Source organism: Theropithecus gelada, chromosome 10, assembly GCF_003255815.1.
Source record: "Theropithecus gelada isolate Dixy chromosome 10, Tgel_1.0, whole genome shotgun sequence".
In the NCBI taxonomy this organism is placed as follows: Eukaryota; Metazoa; Chordata; class Mammalia; order Primates; family Cercopithecidae; genus Theropithecus; species Theropithecus gelada.
The window spans coordinates 89,944,627-89,964,891 of record NC_037678.1 but is presented as its reverse complement, the minus strand read 5'-3'; the positions used below and the strand labels follow the sequence as shown (position 1 = coordinate 89,964,891).

Here is a 20,265-nt window from a genome sequence, read left to right as displayed (position 1 = left end):
TCACTTAAACCTCCTAACAATGCTGTAGAGCAGGCACTGTTATTATCCCCATTTGCCACGTAAGGATACTGAATCACACAGCAAATAAGTCCTTTGCTCAGGCCAGGTGTAGGGTGTAAACCTGCACCCTGGATCCACATCTGGTTCTCTGGTCTACCCTCCCACTGACGATGACAGTGAGGGAAGAACATGACTGTGTAACCCCAGCCCAGGACCACCCTAGAGAGGCCTTGCCAAACCAAATGGTTTCCCTCCTAGCAAGTAAAGTATAATCAGAGGAAGTGGACAATAAGCAAAGCCGCTCATCCCAAAAGATAATTAAACTGTTCTCAAAATCTATTACAAGAGAAAACAGACGTCTGCACACACAGCAGTGTCACCCACTTCCACACCAACTCATGGTGGTCTCTGTTGTAAAAGGCTTGTTATTAGCTGAGTGAGACAAAGGTATCACCTCTAAGGGCAACGAGCAATAGGCTTACTCTGGAGGGACTGTGCTGAATGTTTGCCTTGTGCTGAACAGCATGGCATGGCTTCGGCACAATGACCACAGGCAGTGGAGTCACGGACACTTGGGCTCTAGCTCCTTCATGTCAGTTCTGACCCTGAGCAAGATACTGAACCTTTCTGAGCCTCAGTTTCCTTCTCTCTAACCCTTTAGACGAACAGATGGAGTAACACCACCTCTCCGAGTAAAGTCATCAGTGAGGGTTAGCCCTTCTGTCACTGCAGACACATCCGACAGGTGACACATGTGAGATCATCATGCTCTGACACTTCTGACGGGTTAAATCCAGGGCAGGAGGTGAGGGTGACGGAGTTGTTTTCCTTACATTTTCCGACACACACGGTCCTTTCACATTCAGAGATACGCATGGACCAATGGCTCCTGCAATCTTCAGTTCCCGAGAGGTCTATAACAAATACATGACAGTGTAAAGTTAAAGATCACTTCAATCCACTCTGCTCTCATCTTGGCCACAATGAAAGCTTAGAGGAAAAATATAACACTACTATTCTGCCAAGAGAAAACCCCACATGGATCATAACTACTTAGACCTACAAATTTCTCCGCAGCCACTGAGATTAGAACTTTAATAAAATCCGCCCTTAGAAACACGTGAAACAGGAGCATTTTCAACTCTCACAACTTACATTTTAAACTTTGAAATTACTGTACATGTAGATAACAATTCTAACAATACTACATTCTTTTCCAATTCCTTGTATGAATATATTCACATTCATGTATATCGATAATTATTTGCGTATTCCTAATCAGAGAACATACTATTTTGTGTTGCTTTAAAAATACTTAATTCATGAACTCCAATATAATGACAAGGTCAACATACCTAGATTTTAAAAATGTGAATTCATTTCAAAAGTCCATCTTTAAAAGAAAACCCTTAAACATTTAAGATTATGGTTTAACGTTTAACCTAGATGATTTAATAATTATCTCTAATTCTCCAAGTAATAATTCCAATTATATCTTCTAATGGTGGCCCCCTACCTGCCCACCAACTTGCGACTCTGTTGCCCACACTGAGTGCAGTGGCACAATCATAGCTCGCTGTAGCCTCAAACTCCTGGGCATACGTGATTTTCCCGCCTCAGCCTCCTGAGTAGCTGGAACCACAGGTGTGCACCACTGCACGTGGTTAATTTTTTTTTTTTTATCATTTACAGAGACAGGGTCTTGCTATGTTGCCCAGGCTGGTCTGTAATTCCAGAGCTCATGCAGTCACCCCACCTTGGCCTCCCAAAGTGCTGGGATTACAGACATGAGCCACCGACATGAGGCCTAACACCCTCTTCTAATGTTTTCTCAATGACTTAGAATCAGCTGTATCAGGGCCAGGAGTCCCTACATGGGGAAAAAAAAACCTCGCTATGCTGTCTTTTTTTTTTTTCTGAGAAAAAGTTTCACTCTTGTTGCCCAGGTTGGAGTGCAATGGCACGATCTTGGCTCACCGTAATCTCTGCCTCCTGCATAACAGCAATTCTCCTGCCTCAGCCTCCCAAGTAGCTGGGACTACAGGCACGCACCACCACGCCGACTAGTTTTGTATTTTTAGTAGAGACGGGGTTTCTCCCTTTTGGTCAGACTGGTCTCAAACTCCCAACCTCAGGTGATCCGCCCGCCTCAGCCTCCCAAAGTGCTGTGATTACAGGCATGAGCCACTGTGCCCGGCCCAATGCTGTCTATTTTAGGGCACTCTGGCTATTCTTCAGGAAGGCATTAAACACAACCACGGCTCTGTGCAATGCAGTGAGCCATGCTGATGGCTGGGTGGATGCAGACCACTGTGCGGCTGCCCCTGTCCTCAGGCCACAGTGCTGCTCATAACACCCACCCTACTTCCTATTCTATCTCCTACTGCCTTGAAGCAGGGTGGAGCAGAGCCTGCAGGGGAACCAGGCAGCTCGTTACTTAGAACATAAATAAATATAGAGGTCTTACTCAAGAAGAAAAGTGATAAAGTGAATAACATGCTTTGTAACAGCCATTTGGTTGAGATCCTCTTAATTGGCTTTTACACACCCGTGTCCAGCAGGTGGGGGTTGCCAGAAGTCTGGATATTGATTGAAAATGTAAGAACACTATAATTCCATTGAAGTTTTAAAAGTATGGCCAGGTACAGTAGCTCATGCCTGTAATTCCAGCACTTTGGGACACTGAGGTGGGAAAATTGCCTGAAGCCAGGAGTTTGAGACTAGCCTGGGCAGTATAGTGAGTCTACATCAAAAAAAAAAAAAAAAAAAGTCTACTGTACCTTTACGTCCAAAGTAGCACCAAATGCCATTCGGAAATCTCCATTAAAATCTTTAGTAAAGATTCTTTGGAATGTCTGCTTGAAGAGAGAAGTGTTGAAAGAATCTCCCATTACCATGTAGCCTCTAGGTAAGAAGAAAACAATCAAGTGAATATTAGGAAGATTGAAAGCTATTCAGATGCTCCCTCAGTATTTACAAAAACAATTTAAAGAAAAAAAGAAACCAGGTCCGCAAACGTGCTACTGATTAATTTAAATATAAAAAACAGGCCGGGCACAGTGGCACACGCCTGTAATCCCAGCACTTTGGGAGGCTGAGGAGGGCAGATCACTTGCAATCAGGAATTCAAGACCAGCCTAGACAACATCGTGAAACCCCATCTCTACTAAAAACACAAAAATTAGTAGCCATAATCCCAGCTACTCAGGAGGCTGAGGCAGGAGAATCACTTGAACCCAGGAGGCAGAGGTTGTAGTGAGCCAAGATCGCACCACTGCACTCCAGCCTGGGTGACAGAGCAAGACTGCTTCTCAAAAATAATAATAATAATAATAATAATAATAATAATAATAATAATAATAATAAATAAGTAAATAATAAAATAAATTAAAAAAATAAAAAACAGCATGTTCAATTCACACTTAGGAAAGAAACTACTTCTAAAGCATTAAACAGAATAAGAACAAGTCTAATTCCTCTCACAGTTCTTTGGTATGGGAAAATACCCAGGCCTGTGGGAAATCCTTTTCAGGTTAATTTACTGCCTCAAAACACTGAATTCTTGACTTACAAGAATTATTTTTTCCAACTCATGAGTATTAACACTAATCCCTTACTGGAGTTAGAGGAAAACATTGTGTGAAATGTCAGCATTTCATGCATTTGGACAGAGAAGCACAGCTTGATGCAAGTTATGCCTCCAAACGTCATTCATAAAACAAGATCTCAGAATCTAGAAGAACACAAGAAAGATCATCTGGCCCGGCCATCGCAGAGCATCTGAACCATCTAGTGAGGAGTCAGCTATTTGGCACCAAATATCTACCTCTTCCTTAGTTTCCTGGAACAATGACATTTTCCAGCCTGCCTTGCCTGTGGCCATGTGCCTCTGTTGGCGTGTGAGTTCTGCCTGTTACTGTGTCCTTTACGTGTAGAGTGTGTTCCTCCAGGAAGAGCAATCCTTCTCTGACCTTTCCTCCTTCCTGCTGCTGTAAATGGCTAGAGCTCCAGCAACTGTCTTGAGCCACCGATGGCATATGAATGCGGCAGAGCAGCTGAGTAGGAGCCTCAGCCCCTAATGACGATGAAAGCAACATACTAGCCCCGGGCTGCCCACCTCCAGAGAAATAAACTTATTTTGGGTTTTCTGTGACATTCACACAATTCTAATATTAACTCTCAACCAACCCCTCTACAAAATACCTGCCAAGTTACATCCAGACTAGGCTTGAACTCCTCCAGCATCGGGAGCTTCCTCCCCGAGCTGTCCATTCTGTGTTTGAACAGCTCTGTTAAGGCCCTTCTTGATATTGAGTGAAATTTCATTTGCCAGCAGCTTCCACCCACTGGTTTGGTTCTAGTTCTACCCTTTGGTCACATACAGAACAAATCATATTCCTTCACAGGAAAGTCCCTCAACTGTTGAATACAGTTCTCACACCCCACATGTCTTCAGCTTAATCTTTTCTAGCTCCTTCAATCATTCCTCACGTGACAGTTTCCAGGACTCTCCACCACTGCTCTTCTTCAAACATCTCCAGTTCATCTCCTATCGCCCCTTCAAATTGCAATGCTCAGAAAAGAAAACAATATATTTGGATAAGGTGTGACCAGCACCAAAGAAACCAAGAATATGGTCTTCCCTGAAGATAATCTCCTATAGCACAGCCTAAGATCACCTTGCCTTTGCTGTAAGTCATCCCACACTGTTGGCTCACCTTGAGCTGTACTAACACATGTGTGCACCAGATGGTAATTCTTCACAGAAAAAGTTCACACAAACTCTAGTACACAATCTAAGGGTGTTCACAAATACACTAAAGCTTTTCTATGGACATTCTGAGTCAGAACTCCTGGAAGGCCCTGGTAGGAGTTCATACTATTAAATGTGGATTACTGAGATAGCTATATCAGTATCATTTGGGACCCTAATTCTATCACCTAACTCATCTGCTGTGCTCTAGGACAACTTCAGCTGATTCTGGTTCTACCTTCTATTCCCTTTACTCACTGGGGACCAGCAGCATCACCAGGGAGCTTGTTAGAAAGGCAGAATCTCAGGCCCATTCCACAGCTCTATGATGCTTCTCAAACTTCTGTGCATGCAAATCACCTGGGATACTGTTCAAATGCAGGTTCTGATTCAGGTCTAGAGTGAGGCTCAAGATGCTGCATGGTTCTCAAACTCGGCTCTACGTTAGAATCATGGGAGAAACTTTCAAAATGCTGATGCCCAGGCTACACCTCATGCTAACTAAATCAGCATCTCTGAGGACAAGACCTAAAGAAAGAGTAGTTTTTAAAGCTTCCCTGAAGATAACAATAGGTAGCCAGCTTCAGACCAGTGCTCATCAGTGGCTCCTACACTTTCATGTGCCCCAGAATCTCCTGGAGAGCTGTATTCCTGGGGTTTCGGATTCAGGAGGTCTGGGTAAGGCCTACAAATATACAATTCCAATCAGTTCCCAGGAGCCCCTAAGGCTGCAGGTCTGGACACCACCACATGTTGAGAACTACTGCTCCACACTCTGGCCTGTGAATATAATACTGAATTAGGCTCTGTGTCAGTACAGCCTCTAGGTTGAGTGCACTTGGAATTAGCCACAAAGTATGGCCACTTAGCCAGGTCAAGTTTCTCCTAGTTGCTGCAGCATTCAGACCCTGTTTTCCCCACTTCTCAAAAAGAAGTGCCCTGATGAAGGCCAGATAGTCCATACTGCTTGCTTTCCTGGCTTGGTCTCTGTAAAAGTGTTAACAACTCTAAGGAAGAAATGAAGTTACTCTGAAATGACTTGTTTGTAGTGAACCCTTAAGCCCTCCTACTAATCACTGCTTCCTTCTCCAAGGAGCCCTCCCCAGTCACTGAAACCACAGCCCAGAGCTACCTGAAAGCTTCTCCAAGTTGGCCATGCCCATTCCTATGGCTCCATCACTAATTTCTCTTTCCTTAAAATAACACTCTCACTCTGCCCAGGTTTTTGCTGTCAACATACCCAGTAAGATTTGCACAACATTTCATCTCCAAAAGTCCAGTTTGATCAAGGGCACAAGCATAAATATCAATGCAGTGACCATTTGCAGCTGTTCGATTAGCAAGCATCTCATAGTGCTGTGAAGAGAGGAAAGCTATCATTAGGAAACACTGACATTATTCCCAAGGTATACCTGAATACACCAAAGGAGGTAATCAAATATAAAAATATGTAAATCATTTTCTTTTCTCTTTTTGTGATAGTCTCTCTCTGTTGCCCAGGCTGGAGTGCAGTGGTGCGATCTCCACCTCACGGGTACAAGTGATCCTCCTGCCTCAGCCGCCCAAGTAGCTGGGATTAAAAGCATGCGCCACCATCCCCAGCAAATTTTCGTAATTTTATTTATTTATTTATTTTTTGAGACGGAGTCTCGCTCTGTCGCCCAGGCTGGAGTGCAGTGGTGCAATCTTGGCTCACTGCAAGCTCTGCCTCCCGGGTTCACACTATTCTCCTGCCTCAGCTTCCTGAATAGCTGGGACTACAGGTGCCCGCCACCGCGCCCGGCCAATTTTTTGTATTTTCAGTAGAGACGGGGTTTCACCGTGGTCTTGATCTCCTGACCTTGTGATCCGCCTGCCTCGGCCTCCCAAAGTGTTGGGATTACAGGCGTGAGCCACCGCGCCCGGCCTCGTAATTTTATTTTTATTTATTTTTTGAGACAGAGTCTCACTCCATCACCCAGGCTGGAGTGCAGTGGCGCGATCTCAGCTCACTGCAACCTCTGCCTCCCAAGTAGCTGAAATTACAGGCACATGCCACCACACCCAGCTAATTTTTGTATTTTTAGTACAGACGGGGGTTTCGCCATGTTGGCAAGACTGGTCTCAAACTCCTGACCTCAAGTGATCCGCCTGCCTTGGCATCCCAAAGTGCTGGGACTACAGGCATGAGCCACCACGCCTGGTTTAATTTTTGAATTTTTAGTAGAGACAGGGTTTCACCATGTTGGTTAGGCTGGTCTTGAACTCCTGACCTGAAGTGATCCACCCCCTCCTTCCAAAGTGCTGGGATTACAGCTGTGAGCCACCAGGCCCAGCCTGGAAATCATTTTCAAAAATATCTGAATAAAATAAAAATATAGTTTTCAATCTCAAAACCCTTTGAGTAGTTTTAAGGTAACTCACTCCAATTAAGGTCTGAAAGTAGGAGCAATAATTTAATAGCAGCTAGGATCGGAAAACTGTCTCTGAAACAGCGTCTTGCTGACTATGACACATGACAGCAAAGTAGCTGTCACTCCAGAGCAGCCCAAACCTGACAATGGGCTTTCAGAATTACAGCCCGTACCCAAGAGCACCTACCTTGGTTGCCTTTTTCATGAATCGTGCATTATCTTTCTCAATATCATGCCAAGAACGAATAGGAATCTTTAATTCATCTCCAACCACCATGCCAGGCCCTTGGGTAGGGGGACCTCCAGTAAACAGCATGATTCTGGCTCCCGTGTTTGGAAAAGTGCCCTAAAATAGCGAATGGCAGCATGTTAGAAGTATACAGCCCCACCTCTGTGTATGGTTTCAATTTCCCAATAGAAATACTCCGAAGATGCGTTCTCTCCAGCTGTTCTAAAAAATGGTGATACTGCAGAATAATACAGATGATAATGCAGAAAAGCAGCACTTACCTTCTTCCAACCTGATGGGTTTGCACACTTTTATTAACTCGCTGTGAGTGCTCCCCATTGCTCTAATTCTCAGTTTTTCATGAAAACTTTTGGCATTTTCAAAATGTTGAGGGGCTCCCTCAACGTGAATGATAATGATGCCTGAAATGCTTTCTGATACATTAACACACATGGTTGACTTAGATCACAAGTGATTTTCAAACAAAGTCAACAAATATATTTTCCGAGAACAAGTTTGTATGATTTGAGAGGTCCTGGTAAATTCCAAATTACCTCCAACAAGCCAACAGCAATGGACAAAGCAACGCCAGTGGATCGCAAAGGTCTCTTCCCCTGAGTTACTGGCCATGGGTCCCTCTGTAGCTCCCCAAGAAGATCAGTGAGGTTCATATCAATCTTGTGAACAGGCTGCAGAAATCTGCAAGATTTTGAACAGACACATCAACCCAGATTGAATAAAGTACTATGGTCTTCAACACTAGATGCCACACAATTATTGCTCTCCAAGATAATCATTCAGAGTAGTAAACGACTGGTAATTTTTTTTCTTCAAAGCTATCTCTCTACTAACACAAAACAATTTAAAGCAGTTTTATTGAGGGATATAAAGCCCAATACTTAGCAATTTAAATATGTTGCATGGAAAAAAAATTGTCTTGAAAAGAAGCAATTCAGTTTAATTAATTTTTAGGCAGCAAAGAAATCCTAAGGACGTGCCTAACACAAGTTCAGTCTATGTGAGGTCCATTTACGTGGACAATTGTCATCATTCCTCATCATTCTAATCTGTGCTTCTCTTAAGCCTTGAGAGTAAGAGGTTGTCTTCAGCATGTCGGGCGATGCATTTTATCGAGCTTGCTAGCCCAGTCTAGGGCAGCCCCAGGCGCTCAATGGGCTGAGTGAAGTGAATACCCGGTCTTAAGTATGTTTGAGGACACATGAAAGAAGCCTTTTCAGTTTTTCCAGTTTTACTTAAGCATCAAAAAGGACATCAGATGTGGAATGTCTAAGCACAGCAATTGAGCACAGTGGTCTCAAAACCTTTTTGATAAAACACTGAATACTGATGAGGCTTAATCATTTATCTTTTTCTCTAATAATAAGAAAATAAAAGTTCTAATATTTTTCTTTCCTTACTTCCGTGGATCATCTGCCTGTGCATCATAGTACATGTAACACTTCATGTTAGGATCTCACCTGGTTGAAGCAAAAGGGTGCTCCTGTGGTTGCACAGGTCGTGCTTGCTGCATGGGCATGGCTGGCTTGGTCAGGCCCAACATATCCTTAAAAAAAAAGGCCAAAAAGATTCATTTCCAATGACACGAAAAGTGAATGACTAATTTTTAAGAAATGTCCTCAATTGGGTGTGGTGGCACATGCCTCTAGTCCCATCTACTCAGGAGGCTGAGGTGGGCCAATGGCTCGAGCCCAGGAATTCAAGGCTACAGTGAGCCATGATCACACCACTGAACTCCAGCCTGGGCTACAGGCTCTTTTAAAGAGACCCTAGTCTCCTTAAAAAGAAAAGGAAAGAAAAAAGTCCTTGTTCCTGCTCCTGTAAAAGTAAAGTACAAACCTGTATTTGTTTTGCAGTTAAATCCTTGGTCCCTCGGAAGACATAACTTTTGGAGATTCCTTCACAGCTTAGTTCATGAACCTGCACCATCCTTCCAAATGTGATCAGACCCACCAGAGCATCTGGAGGAAGAAGACTCAGGGACATCTGCAGGGACTCTTTGAGTGCTTGAAGGTCATCTTCCTCCAGGCATGTGTCAACCACATAGAGAAAGATCAGAGGGGACTGAGCACCTCGCTTTGGGCAAAGAAAAACAGTATAATGATCAATATACAAATAGACTTAACCAGCACTTTTTAAGGCAAATTAGGTATGAAAATCGTAAGTCTTCATCTATATTTAGTTTTAGGAGATAAGGACATCTACACAAAGCTCTAATTAACTCATTAAATGACTTAGATTCTATTAAATCAAACTAAACATAAAAACTATTTGTATCCAACAACTTACTCAACATTTTTTAATACTTCCTACATGCCAGACATTGTTCCAGGTCCTGGGACACACAGTGAACAGAAAGAACAAAGACTTCTACTTGCCTCAAGGAGCAAGCTTTCTGGAATGGAGAGGTGAAGGGAGACTGCAAACACCAGGAGGAGAGGCAGAGGGCAGAGTCAACTGTTCAACAGAGAAGTCAGGGCAGACTCATTTAGAAAGTAGCATGTGAGCTGGGTTCATGCCTGTAATGCCAGCACTTTGGGAGGCTAAGATGGGAGGATTGCTTAAGCCCAGGAGTTCAAGACCAGCCTGGCAACATGGCGAGACCCCGTCTCTAACAACAACAAAAAGTATAAAAATTTAAAAATTAGTTGGGCATGATGGCACATGCCTGTGGTTCCAGCTACTCGGGAGGCGGAGGCAGGAGGATCCCTTGATCCCTTGAGCCCAATTTGAGGCTGTAGTAAACTATGGTTGCGCTACTACATACCAGCCTGGGCAACAGAGCAAGACCCCATCATAAAAAAAAGAAAAAGAGGGCCAGGTGCAGTGGCTCATGCCTGTAATCCCAGCACTTTGGGAGGCCAAGGTGGGTAGATCACGAGGTCAGGAGTTCAAGACTAGCCTGGCCAACATGGTGAAACCTCGTCTCTACTAAAAATACAAAAATTAGCCAGGCATAGTGGGGTTCACCTTGTAATCCCAGCAACTTGGGAGGCTGAGGCAGGAGAATTGCTTGAACCCAGGAGGCGGAGGTTGCAGTGAGCTGAGATCATGCCACTGCACTCCAGCCTGGGCTACAGCACGAGACTCTTAAAAAAAAAAAAGAAAAAGAAAAAAGAAAAAAGAAAAAAATGTTTGAGCAAAGCCTGAGGGAGGAGAGGGAAGGAGCACTACAGATACAGGGGAGAGCTCCAGCCTCAGGGAAAAGCTAGAGCAGAGGTCCTCAAACAGGAGTGTTAGCACATTTGAGGAGAGTCAAGGAGGCCCACTGGGCTGAACAAGGACACTAGCAGATACTGGGGTTGGAGTGGTAACATGCAGGGCTTTGAAAACTGTCTTTTACCCTGGGTAAAGAAAAGCCATTTTCACCACTGAGGTTTTCTGAACAGAGAAGTAACATGATTTGTTTTTAAAGAGTTACTCTGGCTGCTGGGTGAAGAATAATGTATAAACAGGCAATGGTAACATTAGGGAGAACAATTAGGAGATTCAAGTAAGAAGCAGTGACTGGCCCAGGGCAGCTGGTCATAGGGAGGGGGAAGTGGGTGGATTCTGGATAAATTTCTAATAGAGTCAATGGGATTTTCCAGTGAATTAGATATGGAACATGAAAGACAGAGGTGAAGGATAAGTCTAAGGTTTTGAAGCTAAACAACTAGATGATGGGGTATAATATCAGGACTTGAAAACAATGCCAGTAAATGCACACACATCAAACCTAAAGGTTAGGATCCTGCTATCCTCACAGCTTTAAGTCCTTGGCCAGGTAAGAGACATGGTAGACAAAGGATTTCAAGAGAAATTCAATATTTAACATTGCTCATTAAATGCACAACAAAGAAATTACCTGTATCATGTACTCAATTGTAGAAAATTGGGGCATCAATTCAGCAGGCTGATTCACCTCAGATATGCCTCCATAAGCTGGAGGAAACTGAAAAGAAGGAAACAATTTTATTAGGGCTGGCATATCTATATTACACTTTTGATTTTCCACGTGTAAAAATGATGATGCCAAGACAAGGGGAACACTGGAGCCCAGGAGCTTGAGACTAGCTTGGGTAACACTGTGAGACCCTGTCTCTATACAAGAAATAAAATAATTAGTTAGGCACAGTGGCTCGCGCCTGTAGTCCCAGCTACTTGGAAGGCTGAGGTGGGAAGATCACTTGAGCCCAGGAGGTTTAGGCTATAGTGAGTCATGATTGCGCTACTGCACTCCAGCCTAGGAAAGAGAGCGAGACCCTGTCTCAAAAAAGAAGAAAAAAACGGTAATGACCACATATTTATTCTGAAAGCACAAAATACAGGACATGTTACAAAAATATAAAAATCAGCATTTAAAACTTCTAACTCTGCCTTATATTTATATCATTTTCTATCTTCTTAAAAAAATATTTTTTAGAGCAGTTTTAAGTCATTGTTGTAACTTCCAAATGTTTAAAAACACACTTTATGTTGCCCAAGCTGGTCTTGAACTCCTGGCTTCAAGTGATTTTCTCGCCTCAGCCTCCCAAAGGGCTGGGATTACAGGCATGAGCCACCATGCCTAGTCAAAAACACACAAATGAAAACCATTTCTTAAGTTTTGCCCTGCAAATTAAAGGTTGAGATTTCACCTATTTCACCAATAGTCAATAGTCTAAATAAAGCCAAAGACTTTATTTAGGTTTATTATTTTTGCTATTATCAATAAAGTAATACATATGCAATATAGAAAAATTGGCAAGTCCAGGAAAATAGAAGCACACAAGGGAGGAAACCTCCCAAAATCCTATCGCCTAGAGGCAGCTACTGTCAATCTCTTGGCATATTTCCTTCCAGACTTAAGCACAGTTGAGAACATCCCATATATACAATGTGGAACTTGTTTTATCCAGTCAACATAATGCCACAGGCATTTTCTTTTGTTTTTAAAACTCTCCGCAAATGTTTTAAATTCACAGCTTGTGGGTTGGTTTATAATCCAAATAGTCTTTAGCTTTACATTAAAAACACAAGTTTAGGTCCATCTCCCCAAGTTGAGCAGATGATCATGCCAGGCCAGTGACCTCAGAGTGACCAAATGTAAGTGCTGCTGAGGAGCTGACAGACAGCTTTAAGGGGCCTCTGATTGGGAGAGAGGGGTACAACTGGGCATGCGAGCCCCAGCAGGAATCTCAGTCAGAGCCAGCAGAAGACTCTAGCGCCATCCTGGCCATGACTGCCCACTGGCTGCAGCTCCCAGCAGGGTAAAGCTCGATCAATGACTACAGACACACCAGCCACCTTCCAGCAACCTGGAGAGGCCCTATTCACCCACCCAGTCAGCCAGCTGCACAGAAGGGAGCAAAGGAGACCGAGATCACTCTGATCCCTCCATCTTCCAGCTCTATATTCATTTAGAGCTAGAAAACCCCCATGCTGTCCAGCTAGGAAGGTTACAAAAGATTATTTCCACTTAGGACACATAGATTTGCAGATCATACTTGTAAATTGGCAGGTGACGATCTCAGGTAAGCATAATAATATCAAATACTTACATGGCACTTAACCATGTGTCAAGCACTGTTCTAAGTCCTTTATACTCACTCAGTTTAATTCTCACAATAATCTCGTGAAGTGACTATAGGTATACTGAACTATCATCCTAATTTTAAAGACAAGGAAATGAAGGCACAGGCAGTTAAGTGACTTACCCAAAGTTACACAGGAAGTAAGTGGTAGATCTGAGAGTCAAACCCAGGCAGTCTAGCTACAAATCTCTGGCTCTTTAGCCACTATGCTACCCTGCCTTAGAATTTTTATAATAAATTATACTAAACAGAGACATTAATCCCAAATGTAATAGGGAGCAGATATGCTTTTCAGATTTGTATAACTTCTTTTTTTTTTTTTTTTTGAGACGGAGTCTCGCTCTGTCAGCAGGCCGGAGTGCAGTGGCGCGATCTCGGCTCACTGCAAGCTCTGCCTCTTGGGTTCACGCCATTCTCCTGCCTCAGCCTCCCAAGTAGTTGGGACTACAGGTGCCCACCACTACGCCCGGCTAATTTTTTGTATTTTTAGTAGAGACGGGGTTTCACCATGTTAGCCAGGATGGTCTCGATCTCGTGACCTCGTGATCCGCCCGCCTCGGCCTCCCAAAGTGCTAAGATTACAGGCGTGAGCCGGCTAAGATTTGTATATACTTCTGAATCTCTCATGAAGATACATTTTGAATGACATTTGCTTATAGTTTCTGAACCTATAGTCAGTCATCAATTGCACACTGTTCTCTTCATCACTAGACTTAAGTGCTGCATCTGAGAATGAGTAATTGTAATGATGATCAAATATATGAACAAATGCATGTGAAGAGCTTAAGATCTGTTAGAACAGTGTACACTACACTAGACACAATTTTTTTCTAACAACTTTATTAAGGTAGAGTTTACATAAAATTTCACTCGTTTTAAGTGCACAAGTCAAAGATTTTTAGGAAATGTACAGTTGTGCAATAATTACCACAATCCAGTCTTAGAACACTTCCACTACAGGCAGTTACTTTTTTTTTTTTCTTTTTTTGAGACAGAGTCTCACCCTGTCGCCAGGCTGGAGTGCAGTGGCGCAATCTCGGCTGACTGCAACCTCCACCTTCTGGGTTCAAGCAATTCTCCTGCCTCAGCCTCCCAAGCAGCTGGGATTACAGGGATGCGCCACCACGCCCAGCTAATTTTCTTTCTTTTTTTTTTTTTTTTGAGATGGAGTCTTACTCTGTCACCAGGCTGGAGTGCAGTGGCGCAGATCTCAGCTCACTGCAACCTCTGCCTCCCAGGTTCAAGTGATTCTCCTGCCTCGGCCTCCCGAGTAGCTTGGACTATAGGCGCCCACCATGCCAGGCTAATTTTTGTATTTTTAGTAGAGAGGGGGTTTCACCATGTTGGCCGGGATGGTCTCGATCTCCTGACCTCGTGATCTACCTGCCTCGGCCTCCCAAAGTGCTGGGATTACAGGCATAAGCTACCGTGCCTGGCCTAATTTTTGTATTTTTAGTAGAGATGGAGTTTCACCATGTTGGCCAAGATGATCTTGATCCCTTGACTTCGTGATCCACCCACCTCAGCCTCCCAAAATGCTGGGATTACGGGTATGAGCCACCACGCCTGGCCGCACAGTTATTTTTATGGACAAGTCTCTCCTGTGACTTGTGAGCTCCTTCTAGTTTGGTACTTTAAAAATTTTTAAATCAAAAGAAGCTCAGCACTGATACCTGGACCCTAAAAGTTAGAAAGATCAGAAAATGAAAATTTAGTAATGTACACTATCCAATTAGAATATACTGAAGTCAAGAGAAATATGAACAACAGGTGCTTTCTTAGGGTCACAGATTCACTGCCTACAGAAAATGTGTAAAAGGGAATTCAATGAGCGCCCTGCCCCCAGTCCCAAGCAAATGACAAGCACTCAAGAAAACCATTCAACAGAATAAACCACAAATGTTCAAATTCAATATTGTGCTTACCAAAAGCTATCACCCTGAGTTTAGCAGAAACTGCTCACTGACAGTGTAAACATGAATTCAACCTAACAACTTTTTTCATAATACAACTAAAATAAAACATATAACATATTTTGTTAAATAATTCACATACCTGATTTCTTTGAAAACAGAAATTACAGGCCCAAAGTTTTGCTCGATAATCAACCTGACTGTGAGAAAGATAAATATTGTTAGTAGGTACCACTTTTATTTTTAAGTTAGAAAGCGTTTATTTATAAATTTCAAGTTCAGTAAATCACACAAATAAATGTTTCTATGTGTATGCGTAAGTAAGTACAAGTACGCAAAATGTTCACTGCAGTTAGAATTCTATCAAATAGCCACAGTGAAGAAACACTAAATCTCTTTTTCTGTTTCTCGATTTCCTAATTTTTTTAATGTCATGATTTATATAAATTATAGGTTATTTCCCTTTTGCCTTTTATCTTAACATACTCTTCATGATTTTTTTCTAACATCTTTATTGTCCAGCTACGTGAAACTACTAAATCCCAACATTAAGAGCATATTTCACACACAGGAAAATGTTTCTAGATTTTAACCTGACTTAGACCACTTGAAGAAAAGTTGGGCAAGCACATTTCACTTCCTCAAACTGGTTCAAGATAATGCTTCAGTTACTTTTCCCCTACTTTCTACATGGAGAAAATTAATAACCAGTGGCTACGATTTTACATCACAGCAGCAGCACTCATATATGGGCACATTAAATAAAAGCAATGGGAATGAAGTAAAAAATGTTCCCTCATATAAAAATGTTATGACACTCTCCACCTGTTTAAAAATCATTTCAAATAATGTCCACATTTAAAAGAAATAGGTCACTATATCAGGCACACACACACAAAAATTACACTTAACAAATTGTTAAGAGCTAAAATTTCTTCTGCCTGCTACTTCTCCCTGCCATATGGCATCACTGTACCAGGGAAGCATGACAAGACAGTCTAAGCTTTTGAATTCTTTTGGGAAATTAAGAGGAATCAATAAAGTCTACAGTTAAGCCAAAAGCAAACTGATTATCAGCAAAAAAAAAAAAAAAAAAAAAAGTGAATTACAAATCCTCTCCCTCTACCTCATTCCTGTAAGATTCCAATTTTATCTGGAATTATCAGGCCAGGGAGATGTCTACAAATATTCACCACTTACTACTCACCACAAGAATCATTAAGAGTTTCACTACTGCTCATCACAAATTTGATGACTTGCCCAAATTTAATGACTTTTATGAGCATCACATAAAAGTCATAATATATTGTATTTATCATTTTTACCAGTTTCAAAAGAATCCATACCAAAGTGGGTTGAGAACAGCTTTACAAGTTGGCCTGCTGCAAAGCACAGGTTCATATTGTACAGGAGGTAGGTCTGGACGTTCTTTCAAAGGAGTAAGGAGACAAGCCAGGGGTACAACCATTCTTGTAGCCTCCAGCCGGCTGGAAGGCCACACATTCCAACTAAAACGCACACCGTCCCGTTCTTCATTCTGCTGGATGAACTCCAGGTATGTCGCCATAGTCTAAAAGGGAACTGAAGATAAAACGTTAATAACCTTAATGGTATGTGAAATTCTGAACTAAATGTCAAAAAAAGAAGATGGGCCACGTAACACAGTATTACAGTGCTTCTTTTTTTTTTTTAATCCCAGCTTGGCTCACTGCAGCCTCCACCTCCCGGGTTCAACCAATTCTCCTGCCTCAGCCTCCCAATTAGCTGGGATTACAGGCATGTGCCACCATGGCCAGCTAATTTTTTTGTATTTTTAATGGAGGCGGGAATTCACCCTGTTGGCCAGGCTGGTCTCAAACTCCTGACCTCAGGTGATCCACCCACCTCAGTCTTCCAAAGTGCTGGGATTACAGGCATGAGCCACTGTGCCTGGCCCATCTAACACAGTGTTTCTTAAATACTCTGGAAGAAACTGTTGCTGTAGAGTGACAGCATTTTGTTTCCTTCTGATACCCAAAAGTTGGTTAACCACACAGTTATTGCTGACCACTGCTCCTTTCTCAACTCTCAAGCACTTAAAAATCAATCAGTGGGAGGTTCACAATCACCTGATCATCTCCAAACTACATGTAGTTAAATACTATGACTTCAAACCTCCTCACAGATCACACATCCTATCAGTGAAGCCAATTTTAGCCCCTCGCTCAAGGGTAAGTCTTGAACCCTGTTCAGCACCCAGCTATCTTCCTCTCTAATCTCCTTCCTTTCCTTCTCTATTAAATTTTACATTCCAAGTGATTTTTTTTTTCGGTAGCGGGGCGGAGTGCTTGTTCCCTTCCGTACTTGGTTAACTTTGGAGAAAAGAGCTGGATACTAATCTTCAAGTTTAGTTCATAATGGGAACCAGTTTTGAGCTAAATTATTTCTACTTGGTATTACCAAAATTACTATTATGCTGAGTCTCACCAGAACCTCTTTCCTCGCCACGGTTGCTTATGTTCATGCCTTGAAAGGATGTGGTCAAGGCCAGGCGCCGTAGCTCATGCCTATAATCACAGCACTTTGGGAGGCCAAGATGGGTGGATCACGAGGTCAGGAGTTCAAAACCAGCCTGGCCAACACAGTGAAGCCCCATCTCTACTAAAAATACAAAAATTAGTCAGGTGTGGTAGCACGTGCCTGCAGTCCCAGCTACTCGGGAGGCTGAGGCAGGAGAATTGTCTGAATTCAGGAGGCGGAGGTAGCAGTGAGGCGAGACGGTGCCATTGCACAGCCTGGGCAACAGAGCCAGACTCTGTTTCAAAAAAATAAAAATAAAAAAGACTGTGGTCAATAAAACTGTCTTACAGGCTGAACTCTCAAACCCAGATGATTCCAACTTCATTGAGTGTTTATACATCCTGTTCATATCCTAAAATCTAGGGTAACACACAACTCAGCTATTGGGGCTCAAGGGAACAAGCCCCTCAAGAAAAGTAGTAAAACGGCAAAACAAAGAGTTTATCATATTAAAGTGGCCTCTCGCACCCACTTCCTTCAATGTGGATAACAACCATCTCTGTTATTTTGGGAAGTACCAAATGTAAATAATTTTGATCAAGGCAATAACATTGCATGGCTAGAAAAGCAAATGAATTAGTCTACTACATGGAGCCCAGAACATAAGAATTCCAGTGTTTGCTCCAACTGAAACTCTAAGAAATCTATTTGCTATTTCTAGCAACGGCAAGAACCTGAAGCACTGTGTCAGCACTCTGGAGCTTCATGGGAAGCAAAGGGATAACTAAAGTCGGAATGAAAGCAAGTTCTAATATCACAACTCTCAGCAAGCATGTCAGCAGATTTCATTAAATAACCGTCTCTCTCTCAAAACGTTCTTTATTAAAAGGTACTGGCCGCCAGGCGCAGTGGCTCATGCCTGTAATCCCAGCACTTTGGGAGACCGAGGCCTGTGGATCACCTGAGGTCTGGAATTCAAGACCAGCCTGGCCAACAAGGCAAAACCCCGTCTCTATTAAAAATACAAAAATTAGTTGGGCGTGGTGGCAGGCGCCTGTAATCCCAGCTACTCGGGAGGCTGCGGCAGGGAAGATTGCTTGACCTCGGGAGGCAGAGAGGTTGCAGTGAGCCGAGATCGCGCCACTGCACTCCAGCCTCGGCGAAAAAAAGAAACTACTGGCTCCATCTAATGGTTTCCAAGTATGTACAGCCTAAGACCTGCCGCTCCCTCCTTTTCTCACTGCCTGTTTCCCTCACCCTTCTAGGGTCTGGATTCTGAGCACTGGACACACAATCCAAGGGGACTACAGAAGATCCACGAATCCTCTGAAGTTATGCGCATGAGGGAATGTGCCTTTCTTCTAGGGAGATGGGTCCACGGCTTTTAACAAAGTATCAACGGGGAAGGTATCTGAAGAGGTAAATAACTGAAAGTATGAATTAGTGAATGAATGAAAGGCCTGGAAAGATAACAGGAGAATACGCCAAAAAATCTGAACCACCCTTATCTCGCCAACTCGTAACTTCTCAGGACACAGTGACCATGTGTATACAAGATTAAATGAGGTTTAATCCTTGAAGGGAGTCCAAGGACCTGGGTTCCAGTTCCAGCTGTCATGAAGCAAAAGTCGTTTCACTTGTCTAAGTCTTGAGTTTCTCAACTATAAAACGGGGGTTGGGTCCTTCCAGCTGTGCGCACCCCGCAATTCTGGGGAACCTGGAGCCAGAAATCGGTGCCAGCCTGGTGCGGGATGACACCCTCAGGGGACTCCTGGATCATCGATTCCCCCCGCTACCCCAAACTGTCAAGAAAAGGCCTCATCCCAGAAGCCGCCCACCTTCGCCCCCGGCAGAAACTCATACCCGTGCCCTCGGACCTCCGTCACCTGGGCGCCGCGCTCACCTGGCCGGAACCGCTCACCCAGCTAGAGCCGTCTTCACCCACAGCTGCAACAGCCAGGCCCCGGCTCCCACCGCCAAGTCCAGCTCAGCTCTCAACCGATTGGCCAGCGCCCCAGCGCGTCATGCCACGCCGCTGTCCACTGGCCAATCAAAGAGCGCTTCTCCAACGGACTGGCGGAAGAGAGAGACTCAGAGAAGCCCTGTCACCATCTTGGAACAGGGCAAGACAGGTGTGTATCGCACTTCAAAACCACAGTTCCTCGGAACACGTTTCCACACCCCTAAACGTTCCTGTTTCAGAAAACCCCGGCGCCTGCCGCACCGTGGCCTAAGCGCAGCCAGCGCTCCTCAGAGGTTCGCCCTGATACAATATAACATCCGCCCGTCTCAGTGGGAAGTCCCGCTGATCGCCTTAGCTACCGGAAAGCGAGAACGATGACGTACGCTCGCGGAACAGGGAGCTGCACGGGTTGGAAGAAACTAAGGCTGCCAGAAGAAACTAAGGCTGCCGGAAGAAGGCGTCAGCGGGCGGAAGGGGCGGGGCGGAGGGGCGGGGCGGGTGGTGTGCGTGGCGGGGCTTAGGCACTTGCTGGTTTTGGGAGTCAGCCTCTGTGGCCAGTTGAGTTTGAGGTACAGCGGTGTGGTGGTGCTTCACGTTACAAGCTCTCCTGTCTCGCTTGCTGCAATGTCTTGGCGCTCTCAGCGAGTCCCTATCATTCTTCTACATGGAGATGAATAATTGAGAACTGTAATATTCAAGCATTTTAAGAGAGTAAGCTTATAACTACATAGAACATAACTTTCTTTTTAAAAATAATTCCAACTTTTAGATTCAGGGGGTACACTGCATATTTGTTACCTGGCTATGAGGTTTCGAATTCGAACGATCTGGTCACCCAGATACTGAGCATAGTACTCAATTTTTTCAGCCCCTCCTAGCCTCCCTTGCCACTCTAGTAGTCTCCGGCGTCTATTAATGTCACCTTTGCGTCCATGTGTGCCC

General features: G+C 43.7%; 1 protein-coding gene across 5 annotated transcripts in view; it reads right to left on the bottom strand.

Moving 5' to 3' along the window:
- The window catches only part of SEC23B (Sec23 homolog B, coat complex II component), a 47,346-nt gene extending 27,586 nt beyond the window's left edge, over positions 1 to 19,760 (bottom strand). Inside the window, exons 1-11 of one of the 5 annotated variants that reach the window (XM_025398656.1) lie at positions 19,585 to 19,760; positions 16,208 to 16,442; positions 15,004 to 15,061; positions 11,241 to 11,327; positions 9,233 to 9,469; positions 8,854 to 8,939; positions 7,930 to 8,074; positions 7,334 to 7,492; positions 5,994 to 6,109; positions 2,781 to 2,904; positions 834 to 914 (exon numbers count right to left, since the gene is read on the bottom strand). In XM_025398656.1, coding sequence (XP_025254441.1) covers positions 834 to 914; positions 2,781 to 2,904; positions 5,994 to 6,109; positions 7,334 to 7,492; positions 7,930 to 8,074; positions 8,854 to 8,939; positions 9,233 to 9,469; positions 11,241 to 11,327; positions 15,004 to 15,061; positions 16,208 to 16,428 — 1,314 coding nt within the window. In that variant the 5' untranslated portion in view covers positions 16,429 to 16,442; positions 19,585 to 19,760. Of the gene's footprint in view, positions 1 to 833; positions 915 to 2,780; positions 2,905 to 5,993; positions 6,110 to 7,333; positions 7,493 to 7,929; positions 8,075 to 8,853; positions 8,940 to 9,232; positions 9,470 to 11,240; positions 11,328 to 15,003; positions 15,062 to 16,207; positions 16,443 to 18,954 lie in introns of all 5 variants that reach the window. The other 4 variants (XM_025398654.1, XM_025398658.1, XM_025398655.1 and 1 more) reach the window with 4 other exon arrangements.
- Positions 19,761 to 20,265: the final 505 nt, after the last annotated feature.